General features: G+C 41.1%; 1 protein-coding gene across 1 annotated transcript; it reads right to left on the bottom strand.

The window, feature by feature from the left end:
• Nucleotides 1-285: 285 nt before the first annotated feature.
• On the bottom strand, nt 286-4,588 carry LOC133116206 (SLIT and NTRK-like protein 1). The gene has a single exon (XM_061225532.1). It carries the CDS (start codon nt 3,605-3,607, stop codon nt 1,523-1,525), a length of 2,085 nt encoding a protein of 694 aa, XP_061081516.1. The 5' UTR covers nt 3,608-4,588; the 3' UTR covers nt 286-1,522.
• Between the last annotated feature and the right edge of the window lie 11,463 nt (nt 4,589-16,051).

Genomic DNA, 16,051 nt, shown 5'->3' with positions numbered 1-16,051 from the left:
CGCATTCAAAATGAAGGTCTACAGTACATATCACCAATAATATTCAAAATATTACATTGTCCCTTTATATATTTTGTATTTTCTGAAATCACAGTTTATGGTACATATTTACAGTTCTTACAGTGATGTTTTAAATTACTGTCCGACGGAATCCTTGCAAATGTACTACTGTGGTGGGTCTTTCATCTGTCTCCAGTTCCACAACATCGTAATCCGTGACCATGCATACTCGATTTTAAGTAACGTGATTCGCGCAATATGCAGATCCATAAACAGAAACCCTACTTGCAAAACTCAAGTCTTTATTTTAACGAGTGGAGATACAACAGCGACCTCATGAGCTTGCGTTTACCACATGTATGCTGCACCGTACAAGCAATGAAGAGTCGAATTGCATGACATTTCTTGCTCCTTTCCAATCGACAATTGTCCCTTGTTTTATCTTAATCAAGTCGCAGCGCTGAATAGTTCATTTTCCCACTCTGCCTTGGGTGAGATATACGGCTTTACAAAAGCTCACAGTAATTATGTGAATAAAATTCAATTTGTGGGTGAATGTGTCTGAAAAGGCATTGTAGTCAGTCTTCACGCTGCACATTGATCAAATGGTTAACCTATGCGATACCGAAACATTTTTTTCCAGTTTAAAACAGTTTAATTTTGAAAAAAATATGGCATTATAAAACCCTCAGATGTTTTGGTAAGCCAGGTATACCTATGAACACAATATCACGAACCATTTTACAACATGACTTCTGCAGCAAAAGCACGAGAGCGACGTTAATTGGTCATGCTTATCCGCATCTGAATCTCTGAATGTTTACAATTGCCACACTGCAAGGAGAAAACATTACGAATAGGTCTGGTCAGAAATGTAAAATCTGCACCAATTGTAATTAATCCTGTAATCCATTAACAATGAAATAATAAAAACACATGCATATACGGTTCTCTGCCCCCCACCCCCCGACCCTTTTTTTTTTTGTCTTTTGTCTTTTTTAATAGCTTAAAACAAATACAAACCCTTACTGCGTTTTCGCAAAAAATAGAGAAATGGCACTTTGAATATATTCATGTATAATTTTATATATATATATATTTATAACATTAAAGAAGGGGTCGAATATGCTTCTTTGTAAATATGATATGGATCCCAGTGATGTGTTGAGACCATGCGAATCATGCAGGTATGGTAGTCATTTATATACATTACATTCATGCGCTCGTGCAGATTTCCAATCGAGTCTTCTTTCTCAGATGTTACGTCTGATTGCGGCAAATATCTGTACTGGAGAAGTTCTATAGCTATATATACATAAATTTCAGTTGATTGAGTAGCACACACTCACTGACACAACAGTCAACTGAGGCAAACAAAAATAGGCTACATCCGACAAAGCGAATAAGAAGCTTTTAACATGTGTCTTCAATTATCAATGGAACAGTACACGGTAGAGTTCTAATTCTCCTGTTCGTATTCAGTTTTTTTTTTCTTTCATTTTATTTCATTCTTCTCATTAGGTTACTGATCAGTGAGTGCGTGGGTACCACATTCATACTCTCTGTGGGAACCGTCTGCGTGGTACTGTCCACTGTGCCAGTACGATGAGTCGCATACTGTTTGTAAGGAATTTATCTCTGACGCTGATGAGTTCCCGTCTCTTCGCTTTGATCTCTTACGATTCCGCAAGATAAACACAAGCATCCCAACCACTGTGAAAGCAGATGTGACGAAAACCAGCAGCAACCCTGGAACCAAAACCGAGATGGATACTCTGCTTGGCTCCAGATACGAGTTAGAGCGAGTCCCCGCGTCTGCGGTAAAAGTACTGTTTTTAGACGTGGATGTTGGGGAGATTTTGTCGTATAGCTGGGGACACATAAGATCATTGGCGAGGAAACGGAAATCCTTTTTCCAGAACTCCTCAGGTGACTCGCACTTGAGATCACTCACGATAACATCTGATCCTAGTTTATCTGTCCATTGTTTGAAAGGTACAATGTTGCATGTACAATCCCACGGATTACCATGCAAATCTATTTGAATAATTGACATAAGTTGATCTAGGACGCCGGTCACCGGCAGAAAGGTGAAATAATTGTTATGCAGGCTGATTCGTGATAAGGAGACTCCAAGAAAAACATCCACCGGCAAAGATTTTAACAAATTATTGTTGAGGAACAGAACCCTCAGATTAGGCATTGGGTTGAAAGTGCCAGCCATCACGAGCTGTATGTCGTTATATTCCAAACTGAGATATTCCAAGTTTTGCAGTCCAACAAACATTTCCATAGTGAGAGTATCCAGGTAGTTCTTATCAATGTACAGCCATCTTAACTGGGTGAGGTTTTGAAAAGTGCAATTTTCTATCAATTTGATATTGTTGCCCCCCAAATCGAGAAGGTTTAGATTCTGGTGCCCAATAAAGTGGTTCTTTTTTATAGTGTGGATGTTGTTGTCTCTCAGATTCAGCTCGTGCACATTAATGGGTTTGGGTTTCAGACTGTATAGGTTGTCTATTTTCTTACCCTCACAGTTAATCCTCAACCCTTGGCTGGACTCGAGCAGTTCGCAACTGCAGGGCAGCGGACACGAGGCATTGTACGGTCGATCGCCTTTCCCGTTTACAGTGGTCATAACCGTGGGTTTGGTTTTCAGCTGCCAGTTTTCGCGTGATTTGGAACGTCCCTTGTGTCCAGATTCTGGTGTTGGAGACTCCAATACTCGATTTACTTTAGAAGTCGTTGGAACGGGTCCAAGATCGGAGGTCTGGTCTTGGGTGGGAGGCGCATCTAAACTGGAGTCAACCCCGTTCTTTGAAGGACACAGATCCATTTCTGATGTCTCGTTTAAATCGTTCCCCTGCAGTCGCGTCGGGGCCTCGCAAATTACCCTCCCGATCAAAGCATTCTGTGGTATATTCTCAAGCCATTCCTTCAGGGAAACGAGGTCGCAATTGCAGTCCCATGGGTTATCGTCCAATAAAACCTCCACTATCCCCGGTATTTGCTCGAGAATTCCTTCATAAGGCAATGTTTTAATTCTGTTCCCACGGAGGTCGAGGTGGGTTATTGGAACATGTTGAAACACATTGTTCGGAAGGGCGCTGATGAGGTTATCATTTAAAATTAAAACTTCAAGTTTATTCAAGTCCCTGAACACAGATGGGTCAATATCTCTCAGAAGATTAAAGTCAGCCTGCAGATATTCCAGGTCGTCCAATCCCAAAAACGTACTCTTTTTGAAAGACCGTATTTTATTGTTGTTTATGTGTAGCCGTTTAACAAGCTGCAGTCCGAGGAAAGCTCCCGGAACAATGTCGTGCAGACCGTTGTTTTCCAAATGTAAGCTAACGGCATTGTAAAAGTTCGCAAACTCATTGGGGAACAGTCTGGACAAGGAATTTCCATGTAGCAATAAGTGATAAAATTGAGAGCTTGGACCAGTCAGATGACGGAGATTAGAAAAGCTTCTTTTTTCGCAGTCAATGTGCAGATCGCCTTCTATTTCATTGCAGGAGCAGATCTGTTCTTTACAAATGTCCCTTGTAACATTTCCAGTCGCAACACAGAGAGCCGCCTTCAGCAACACAATCCAAAGCAGCATTTTCAATACGAACAATTCATCCCCGATTTCAAGACATGAATGCAATTAACGAATGCGCTTTTTTTCAAGGATGTTAAAATTGTACAATTCGTTCGTCTAAAAAATAAGACGACAGTCATTAATTACATTCGTTCTCATCTTGCCAGCTATGTCCAGACATGTTCTGTCAGTTCAAAATGCTCCCAAAACGCATCATACAGAACGAATAGCTTTGTTGGGAACCCCATTACGCTTTGGAAAAGAAGGAAAAACAATAAAACGCAACATTGCCCGGTACATTTTAGTCTCAGTTCGATAATGACTGACCTTGCAAATTTTACAAATCCGCGCTGTTCTTGCCGTGGCGACGTTTTCACTGGGTGCTGTTCTTTCTCCCCTGGTGCTGAAATCACGCCCCGGACCAAAATTTACCGCTGATCACTATGCAATATGAAAAAACCCCGCAATCCGTGCATCTTTTCCTTTCTTCATCCGTTGCCCCAGCTCCCCGTTTTCTGTGTTTTTTTCCTTTTAATTACAGAGGGCTAACAAGAGGCTCTGTTCGTTCCAGCTTGCTGCTAGCTGGAAGATCTGACACCCTCTGCTGAACTGCAATGGCAAAAATCCATCTGCTGGGAAAATGCTGAAGGAAAAAAAATCAATCCACATGCAGAGCAAGCGTTAAAATGTACACATTAAAAGCTGCTGATCTGTTGCCGATGTTATGTTAAAAGTTAGTACTTTAGAACGGATATTATGTTTTATCGCCTTTCACATTGACGTCCATATACACCATTCACATGTATGTATTTTAGTGCTTGCGTACGCGTTGGTTATGTTAAACTGAGATGCACAATGGGCTGTTGATGTAATAGCGATAATCCAGTTTGAAATTAAATAATGTTCTTCGGATATCTGGAGATGATTGTTTTCACGAGGAAGAATTTTGCTTGTATGTTGCGCCAGTCGTGGATTACAGGTGTTGCGTCCAGTGTAGCTATCACTTTTTGAAGCAGGGAACTGCAGTTGAATGCGGTGAAATAACTACAGTGTATACACCATGTAAGAAACCAACCTGCGAAAGAATCTGACTCTGGTCGAAGTTGCTACAAAATAAGTATAGCCTATGCTACAATATAGCCTACATACGTCACGACTTTCGAAAACGAGTCGATTTTGTGGAATAGATGCCACCGAAAAGCTATCGCAGATCTCATGTAAAATGATGCATTGTCTAAATTAATTTAGTCGTTCCAATAGCGTTCAGTTTGGTTTTCATGTTCCCATATTTCTATAATCCGCTTACGTAAAGAGGAGATAAATGTATAGTTGTCTATCCAATAGTGAATTGGATGTGTGTATAATAAGTCGATTTGAGAACGGATTTTAGAAACCAACTCTGCCATATTTACCTTCTCCACCTTGATGAAGTAAAGTTGTCCATAGAAATAACCATATCAATTTAATTCAATCGTGCGCAACTAACCGCATCCCGAACTGTTTTCAGATATAACAGTTAACAGTCATTAAACAGTATCACCAATAGTTTTATCAAATGTATCTATTTAAAAAAAAAAAAAAAGTTAGACCAGTTGAGTCCATCTATATAACGGAAACGTTATACAGATTGGTTCCTACTACTACAAACGGTAAGTATGACTCTATGAATCTGGTGTAAGGATACGGCTTCTTAGGCGATTGTGGATTATCGGAGTGTCGATAGTCTTCTTGCAGTTAAGATACAGAGTATGATATAAGTCCCACTCCAGTCAGACATAGGGTGGCATATATTGAGTGATTAAATCCCATTTATTCTGCGATTGAATGTTCCAGGTTCAGGAGACTTCAGGAGATCTGAAATGTAATAGATGCTTACAAAGGTATCCCTGTTGCCTGAACATGAGATCTGTGAAGCATAGCTACTGGTCCGAATCGAAGGGGGTATTAACATCTGTTATGTAAAGGAAGGATTTGATTTAAAAGTTGCAATACTTTTTTTCATACTTTGAAGCGCCCGTCTGTCTTGAAAAAAAGGAACGATGACGTCATGACGGCACTGACGTATATGTATGCCCCCTGTGTGCGAAGATGATGTATCATTGGATTCATGTTGTAAATTTCTTGCTGCAAATACATGGATCGCTGAGTATACACGGAAACCAGCACAGACTGTCTGATGGAGATCCCCCACAATCTGATTCATCTATTTATGGACGAGTATTATACATGAAGGGGAATGTCCAGTCAGATAAATCTTCAAACCAGTGATCAGGTCAAGAGCAGACTGCCCAGCCATAATGACAAATAATGACCCACAGGTGAAGAATGCAACCAGACCTATCAATTTAGGTCCAACACATTGCTATACTGGTCCAAATATTTACCATTATGTGTATGTAGCATACATAATGCATTACCAGTAGGCTGGTTGCCCTTATTCACTTTAAATAGAGTTTTAATTAAGGTGGTGACCAGCTGGCTTGATGTATCTCCTTAAGTTGAGTATGTCTTATTTTTTGGAATGCCATTTGTATATTTTATATTATTTACTTACTTGCTTGCTGCCTACATTTCTGTTTCACCATATCATATCTCTAGCAACAGTGAGCAAGAATGTTTTATTCATTGCAAATGTGAGTAGTGGCAGTTGCAGGAAATACACATGGTGAGTCGAAAAGTTCAAAAGTTTTGGTTTTCAGTTTCATTGCAAACACACCATTTGATCATGAACCTGTTGTTTAAACTGATAATACAGCAGTTGTAATAACATACCGCCATGGCTAATTAATAGGAGGAATCTGTGCTGCAGTTGCTTTGCTGAGACTAATAATAGTGCATAGGTATCTTCAGCTGAAATTAGATTTAGTTGCTATGCTTCCAAATTGTGGAAGATTAGAAATGCAGAAAGAATGGCTTGTCCAATTGGTAATGTCTCTTTTCACTGTTCTTTTTTGTCTTTTGAATTTTAGTTATTTTAAATTTAGTACCCCGGCTCACACTGACATGAAGATAAGGGTAAGGATATTATGTTTGTATTATGGGCTTACACCATCATTGTGCTACGCTAACATTAGACTGTGACAAAACTTGACCACTCCTAACTCTTTAAAAAACAAAAACATAGTGAAAGGCTATGGAGATGACGGCACGCCAAATAGAAAGTGAGAGACGAGACCTGACGTCACCAGGATGACGTCTCTTTCCCCTGTTCGGTGCGCTGCCATTCCATAGCCTTCCACCCTGGTTCTTCGTCTCATCGATTCCTTCTTCCATGGCAGAGCACCCAGCCAGCAGGCTTCACGAGGAAGCGCACCTACCATCAATATTCTGTGTTTTAATACAAAATAGTGTCAGAGAACAGAACACAAACAAGCGAGGAAAAGGAAGGCAAATAAGGTACCTTTAAACAGATAATGACCCAGAACTTGTTTTTCATGATTAATGAGCTGCCACATTACGTAAGAATTCCCCATCAGTAGTTGATTTATTTTTTACTTAATTGTGTATAATGTGCTGTGAAACCTTAGGTTTGTGCATTCCTGCAATGGAGCAGACAGTTCCTGGCTGAAATAAAGTACTGTGTGCAGTTATGGTTAGTATTCTTGAATTATCTCACCTGTGTTCCTGAATCATTTTAATAGCAGCACTTAAGCTTATATTAAACACTGGAGAAAAAAAACAACAGCAACAACAACCGACCACACGTTTCCCTCGGGTACTCTGGTTTCCTCCCACCATCCAAAGACATGCAGTTGGCTAATTGGATACTCTAAATTGCCTATTGATATGAATGTTTGAGTGAATGGTCTGTGGGCCCTGCAATTGATTGGTGACACTTGAGTGTTTTTCACCCCTCAGCAAAGATAATTGGTTTAGAAAATGGATGGATGGATAGTATCACTCAAAAAATTAGAACATCCATCTGATTTTTATTACCCAGGCTGAACGTGTTTGATAACAGAACAATTGTCAATTCCAAAACCCCACAGCAACAAAAGTGGTATATTGCTATAATTCCTTTTCATTAAAGATACAAGGTTTCTGTGTGACACTAACAAGATTAGGACCTTACTTTCTGATAATGACTGACTACAGTCGGAATGAAGAAAAAAGTACAGCAAGTGTGTGTGCACATGCGTTCAGGTGTGCATGCTTGCGTGTGCATGGCTGTATCCACTTGACCAACTCCTGCTATTGGATTACTGTGCCTTGAGTCACACCTCCATCCATACTGTCTCATGTCTCCTCATAGGCTGGCTTGTGCCCTGCCCTCCTCGAACACTGGTAAGACCGATTTTCTATTTGTACCTCCACTTCAAGCTTGTTATCATTGGCCCCCTAGTGGTGGGATGAATCCATATCCACGGGCCAGCTTCCACAGCCCCTGTTAAATATCCCCTCTGCAGACTGTACCTGGAGCACCACTATGGCTTGCTTCATCCACTGCTTCGGCATTTAACAGATGCTTTTATCCAGAGTGACTTACTTTGCATACATTTTACATAGGCGCCACTTATCCAGCTGGAAACTTACCAAAACAGCTCAGGTTAAGTACCTCTCTCAAGGGTACCCGAGCAGTGCCACATGTGAGATTTGACCCTGCAACCTTGAGCGACCCTACTTGCCTTCCTGTCACGTTCCATTGCCTACTGAAGCCTCACCTCTTCACACTATACCTGGAATTGTGATTCTCATCACCTTTCATTGCCTCCATGTCCTAATAGTATATATTAAACTATAAATGTCCTTTTAGTGCTAAACAGTATGAATTAAGTATTAATGAGCCATGAGCCATGACAAATTATTTTTTTTTTTTTTGACAAGCACAATGTGCAATCAACATTTCTGCAGATACATTGAAGCACCAGCGTGAGGTAAAAAGCTGGATTTCACCTGAAATTCCTGAGCAGGTGAAAACAGGGAGAGAAAAGGAAAGAGGTAACATCATGTCCCAGCAGCACATTACCACCACAGAGAAGTGCATAGCAGCTGGAGACAAAATGGCAGAAAACCATCAACAACAGCTGCATAAAAGCAACAAAGAACATCGCATGATAGCATCAATATGAAGTAGTAGCACAGTACATTGTGGCAACACTTAACAACAGCACAGAATACAACATAGAGGTAGAAACAGTGCATTATAGAAACAGGGAACACCACATACTAGCAGCAACGTAACCACATAGGACTTCACATATAATAAAAACAAAATATTGTAATGTTGTAGCAGCAAGGACATGACAAGAGTAGCAACATAGCAGCACCACCAAACTTTGAACTACTCTACTAATATCCTGTTAGTGCAAGATGTCTTTACAAAGATCCCATTAGTATTAAACTAGATTGTCAATGTCCTATTAGTGCTAAACCCAAATACCAATTCTCTATTAGTGGACAGGTCAGAGTTTCACACTTCCTCTGGCCAGACCAGCCAGCAGCTCCCTGATGCAGCTTCAGTTGCATAATGAAAGAATAAAGCCAGCCATCAACAAAATAGAAGTGAAGAACCCCACAAGGCATAGTTTTATTTTTTTACACTCCCTTCTTTAATTGAAAAATCACACCATTTATACCCATTAATAAAGGCAGCAAGCAAACATTCTGATTAAAAACAAATCTGCTTAATCCAATGCCATATGTCCCAATGATTGTTTGTGTGACAAACACGAATGACCTTCCCTTTAAAAAAATAGATGCATAAATAAAATAAATAAAACTGAGACTGCATATATTGGAAATGATTATTTTCTCTCCCATTAGGTTGATAAAGAAAACAATAAGCAAAGTGGTCCTTAACAACAGCAATTGTTTCTGTGTTGAAATCTGAAACAGAGGACATGAGGATGTAACAAGCAAACAACTAATCTTAAAGCGACACTGTGTACTGTGCAAATGCATAATAAATGTCTTTGTTAAACACTAATTACATCTGTGCCCTTAGCATTCTCAACGAGAACGAATGAACACTGCTTCGCCCACCGCCCCTTCAACCCCCACTCCCAACATGAATTTGCCGTTCGGTCTTTGATGCATTGGCATACATTACAGCAGGGGTGCCCTCGTGACATGAAGGAAATGCGTCAGTAGGGGTGTCCATATCTGGCCCCCCTGGAGGGTTCGTGACATGTAGGCAATGCTTCAGCGGGGGGCCCATACCTGGCCCCTGAGGAACCCCAGTCCTGCTGGCTATGTTATGGCAGTGCAGTCCATTCACAGTTCCTGGAGGACCCCTGTCCTCAGAGCTTTAGTGATTACTACCAGCAGCTGTCAGCACAGCTGGAATAGTCTCTGTTCCATCCATCAGTTGCTACGATGAACACATTATATTTGTAGCTGAATTTACTTCAAGATGCATTTTTAATGAAACTATTGTTTGCATAATGTGCAGGTAAAAATAAAAACTTTGCAGCATGGACAAATGGTTCAAGCATGGCCGAATCAAACTTTCATTGTGACAGCTATTCCAAAGCCTTCAACCACAAAATTACAAAAACACTTTTCTTTCTTTTTAAATAAAGTTGGATAAAATTCACAAGCTGAAATCCAATTAACTGACAGCTAATATACAGTACACGGGTACAGGAAAGATCCTTGAGGCTGAGGAGGAGAGAAGCTCTGTGTTAATAACACCCCAAGAAGAAATAACAGAAAAGCAATTTTCAAGAAATAAGGGAAAACCACAAGCCAAGTGCAAATCATGTTGTGCATGCACTTCACACATGTCCCTCAAAGCTCAACTGTCATCTCAGGTTATTGCATATCACCATTCAGTATTCCACACGCACAGGCAGGCAAATAAAGGTGATGTTTAAAAGCACATGCACATAACGAGCAGAACATACAGCATATGAAATTAGTGTTCCGTTATGTGACAAATGTACCTACTTTAAATACAATTGTGTAAGAAATTTGTAAACTCCATTCTGTTGTGAATGCTGTCTATTTTGCAGCAGTCAGTCTGCAGAATAAAATACCAACAATGCCACTTTAAATCGAGCAATTTGTTTTCTTTTTTTTATTCTTTATGCTTCCTAGTGGAAATATTCAGCATCCCAATACTGCTCCCAGGACAAACAACATTAAAAATAAAATGTGTGCTTCTTCATCTTCTTTTGAATTTGAATGAGCATTCAGCACCTGGATCAATTTTACATTGTGTCAAAAGGAGTAACCAAACTACCTGAAATAATAAAGTTGAATTGTATATATGTACCATGCATACCATGTCAGTTTTTAGTTGGAATTAACATTTATAATGCATTTAGGAAATCTCCAATGTAATGTTTGCGATACAAAAAAGTTCCTTATATACAGACCAAATGTATGAGTTATTGCAAAGCAAGTGCATATATAACACTGTATCTGAGGGTGATGCTCACATTCTGTACTGCCCTACAAAGCTTCTGGCTGTAGTCCCAGTACCAGCAGAGTCAGAATTGGATTTAAAAACATGGGTCATGGCATTACACTGGAAACCATTACTTTAACAGGACAAGTGTTCAACAGCTATCTCATCAGGACTATTTTTAAGGAGAACAGACTCCCACACACACACACACACACACACACACACTTTATTCAGACAGGGGAAGGCAGAGATGATTTCAGGTACAGATACAGGTAAATGCAGGACATGGAGTGCCATGGAGGGGAATTGAAACCTCAGCAGAATAGGGAAACTATAGTTTCTTTATCTAAGATCAATCCTTTTACATTTGGTAAATAACAAATTCAAAATAAGACTGTGCAATTGTGTGCTATGCAGATGTACAGTAGGCAATATCATAGAATATGTAGCAGAAATTTGTGTGGCAGTGTTAAAAACTATGTAGGTGGAATAGCTTAATTATCTGGCAAAGCTTACTTCCCTTTTGTTTCTAGACACAGAGGAATGGTGTGCTTCCCTGTTAAATAAACAAAGCAGAAATAAATAATCAAAAAAATAATATATTTGTAGTCTCTGTACTGAAAGACACAGGGGGGCATTGAATGCCCAAGGCCAAGACAACAGTTTTTCTTTCCATTTTTTGTTTCTTCTCTTTTCCAGAGAGGATTCATGACCATTACTGTCCAAGCATGGAAAAATCTTATTTATCAAAGTCAATGGATTTCATTCGCATAATTGTAGAGAGCAAGAACGCTGCACTCAGAGAGAATGGAAACAGAATACCCATGCCATTCCTGACTCATTCAGGGGAATGCAAGCATGAAAGCCTTTTGTGTTTATGATGAATGGAGAACTACGAACATTACACAATGCATTCACATGGCCATGCCCTGGCCAAGGAGATAATGTATCTTCATGGCACGCTGCCTTTCTGCCTACAAGACCGGGAGACTTTTTCAGCACCTTCATTCCAATCACACCCGCTCTACTTCTGCTATTAATATAAATGTGGCAAAATCTAAGAACATAAGAAAATACCATTCACCTACAAACAATGTTCCACCACTGGACGATATAAAATGCAAATAATGAGTGCATACACTGGTGCAAGACCACAATATGATCATTTGCTGCAAAATTGTGACTGCATATCTGTGAGTTTTGTCATACAAACTTTTGAAGGCACATGAAAAATAAATAGCAGATTTTCCATATTATAACTCAACATTATGGTAAATGGTAAATGGTTGGCATTTATATAGCGCCTTTATCCAAAGCGCTGTACAACTGATGCTTCTCATTCACCCATTCATACCCATTCATACATTATAATGATATAAGTAATAATAGAGGTTACACAGCAATACACACAAGAAGGTCCACCCTCTAACGCTTGCCCCAAGCTATCCAATACACATTCCACTACAGGATAACTAGACTGGCACTCAGTCTAGTTACAGTATCAGTAGCTCTGCAGTTTTTTTAAGAGCTGTCATATCAGACCTAAAGAAATAATTCATTAATTTCACCTTGTTCCAAAGGCAATATTTTCACCAAGTTTCACTCACACCCACCCAATTTTTATTTTTTTTATCTGCCCTATTCACAGGCAGACAGGAAGATTATGTCACCTCCGCTCGGTGAACTGTTGGTGGCGGTAATTGCTAGCAGGTTTGCGTCTGATTTCCTTTCCTCCCTGTTGATTTCAGCCAGCAACAATTAAGAAGATATGGACTCCTTAATTATATGTAACCTTTTTAGTCCTTGGAGATATCTAATAAAGATCATGTGACAAATTCTCTCTGATTAAAAGATAATCTGAAAATTGCTCTGCTAAATGTAGCGATGACCTTGAATGTGCAAGGGTAAATTACTTTTAATCAAGAGCCACCCGCACGTAGTGCCACCAGAGACTGATTTTCAAAGACCCAGGAATCTGTACAGGACAAACAAAGGAGGGAACATCAAGGCCTTCCCCCCATAGACTTTAGAAAAATATGGACCAAGTATCTTGGCACTTGGCTCTTTAAGAGAAGGTTTGAATTTTAAGCAATCTGCCCAGTGGCGAGTACATGTTGTTTGAAGTGTAAGAGACATATGCAGGGCTGTAGCAGTTGTCAAATATCTGTGCTGATACACCTTGATGGAGAGCAGGCTGATGTTAGCATTGGAGTAGATAATTTTTTATTTCCTATCAAATAAGTAATAGGCAACTTATTTTGGCTTTCCTTTGTTACTTCAGAGGCTTCACCCCGATTCACCACTTCACGGACACTCAACTTCATCGCTGCATTTTCGTTTTGGAACATTTGCAAGGTTAAGCCTAAATCACCGATGCTAAAATTAGAAACTCATCACACAGTCATGCAAATTGAATGGTTTGACCATCGAGTGCAAATCAAAGGCGAAGGAGTAATTATCATGCTGGGGAGTTGTAGTGGCATGGCAAAGCGGCAGTGAAAAAGTGCAGAGTGTCAGCTTTGGCATAAGCTTGTGTAACTCTTTTGAAGTATAAATAATTGCAGGGCGTTACTTGTTACACTATAAGCTTTTCCATCACATCAACACTCAACTTTGTATTTCTTTCCTCCATGAACAAGAATGAACACTAATAAAGGTGTACAGGTTAGCCCCACTATTTTTGCTCTGGGTAAGTAGGTTTCAGATTTGAACATTTCTACACTCCCAGGCTATTTGTGCTTGACAAACTAAGTGGACCTGTTTCCGGAGAACATGGTAGATCTGGGTCAGTTACGCCTGGTGCAACTGAATCAACCAAGAGAACCAGAAGGCGGGGTTTGCATTTTTTGATTAGATATAGTATTTCATAGGTTCCAATATGAAAAGTGTAGAAAAGTATTTCAAATCCAAAGCAATTATGAAATTTAATTATGGATCAGAACTATCAATGAATGAATGAAATGACTAAAGGAAAATTATATGTTAAATATGAGCAACCAGTACAGTCGGGGTCCAGTACAGTCAGGGTGTGTGGCATGGCCATGGTCCAGCAGGGTCAGGGTCCAGTACAGTCAGGGTGTGTGGCATGGTCCAGTACAGTCAGTGCTTGTGGCATGGTCATGGTCCAGTACAGTCAGTGCTTGTGGGATGGCCATGGTCCAGCACAGTCAGGGTCCAGTACAGTCAGGGTGTGTGGCATGGTCCAGTACAGTCAGGGTGTGTGGCATGGCCCTGGTCCAGTACAGTCAGTGCTTGTGGCATGGTCATGGTCCAGTACAGTCAGGGCCTGTGGGATGGCCATGGTCCAGCACAGTCAGGGTCCAGTACAGTCAGGGTGTGTGGCATGGTCCAGTACAGTCAGGGTGTGTGGCATGGCCCTGGTCCAGTACAGTCAGTGCTTGTGGCATGGTCATGGTCCAGTACAGTCAGGGTGTGTGGCATGGTCCAGTACAGTCAGGGCCTGTGGGATGGCCCTGGTCCAGTACAGTCAGGGCCTGTGGGATGGCCATGGTCCAGCACAGTCAGGGTCCAGTACAGCCAAGGTGTGTGGCATGGTCCAGTACAGTCAGGGTGTGTGGCATGGCCATGGTCCAGCACATTCAGGGTCCAGTACAGTCAGGGGGTGTGGCATGGCCCTGGTCCAGTACAGTCATGGTCCAGTACAGTCAGGGTGTGTGGCATGGCCCTGGTCCAGTACAGTCAGGGTGTGTGGCATGGCCCTGGTCCAGTACAGTCAGGGTGTGTGGCATGGCCCTGGTCCAGTAGAGTCAGGGTGGGTGGCAGTTCAAATGGCAGGATGAATGATAGGAGAAAAGTTAACATTTCATTTTTTTCTGAATATGTGGCTCAGCTTCAGCTAGACGTGTTCTTCCTCAGGGTGAAGCATTTGATTTTGACCTAGTTTGCAGAAAGTGTGTGCTTCATCTCAATGTGTTTGTCATATTCAGTTTATTCACACACTTGCTCAATACTGCCATATTATATTAAATTACTGCCATATTATTGAGATAATACTCTGGCCTCCATTTGTACAGTTGTTACATTATATTACATGATTGGCATTTGGCAGATGCTCTTATCCAGAGTGACATACAACAAAGTGAAAAGTGCATATCCATCACAAAGTGCACTGAAAGACCCTCGAGGGAAGTACAATTCTAAGTGCTACCAGTACAACAAAGATAAGGACTAGGGCCAATTTGATTAATCTGACAATGGATAATATCTAAAACTGTTTTCAGACAGCACAATGCAATAGAATGATATACACTTACGTGGGAACAATAAACAGCTTACATAGCCAAACGGAATGAGCAAAAATACCATTCTTCCTATCCTAATTTTATAGTGCCTAACCTCCTTTCTTTTTCCCTGGGGCTTCTGCTCTTACCACATCCTGAGTTTGCAGATCGCTCCAGCTCTGTCACTCCCCTGGTTCAATCCCAGGCCTTGATGTAACCTGGAACCCCAGACGCATCACCCTGCCCTTCTGAATTGAATATTATACATCGCTTCATTTGGGCTTCCCACTTACCAGCTAGCTTAATACCTCACACTGTAACCTGCTCAATCCATTTGATTATTTGCTGTGATCGATGCCTTACATTTATTTTACCCAACGTTCAACCTGGTGACACAGATGGTGCAGTGGGTAGCACTGCCACCTCACAGCACTGGGTTTGAATCCCCGTCGGCCGGGGCCTCTCTGTGCGGAGTTTGCATGTTCTCCCCGTGTCTGCGTGGGTTTCCTCCGGGTACTCCGGTTTCCTCCCACAGTCCAAAGACATGCAGGTTAGGCTGATTGGAGAGTCTAAATTGCCCCTAGGTATGAGTGGGTGAGTGAATGGTGTGTGTGCCCTGCGATGGACTGGCGACCTGTCCAGGGTGTATCCCTGCCTTTCGCCCAATGTATGCTGGGATAGGCTCCAGCCCCACTGCGACCCTGTTGAGGATAAGCGGGTTAGGATAATGAATGAATGAATGAATGAATGAATGAATGAATGAACCTTCAACCTTTACTTTAAACCTGGCTGGTCAGAAGAGGATGGGCTCCCCCTTCATTGCCAGGTTCCTCCCTCCCTTTCAGGCCAGGTTCTGCCTGATTGTCCTTCTGT

This window comes from Conger conger, chromosome 17 (genome assembly GCF_963514075.1).
Source record: "Conger conger chromosome 17, fConCon1.1, whole genome shotgun sequence".
NCBI classification, from domain to species: Eukaryota; Metazoa; Chordata; class Actinopteri; order Anguilliformes; family Congridae; genus Conger; species Conger conger.
The sequence above is the reverse complement of the archived record's forward strand: the minus strand, read 5'-3'. Positions and strand labels throughout refer to the sequence as shown.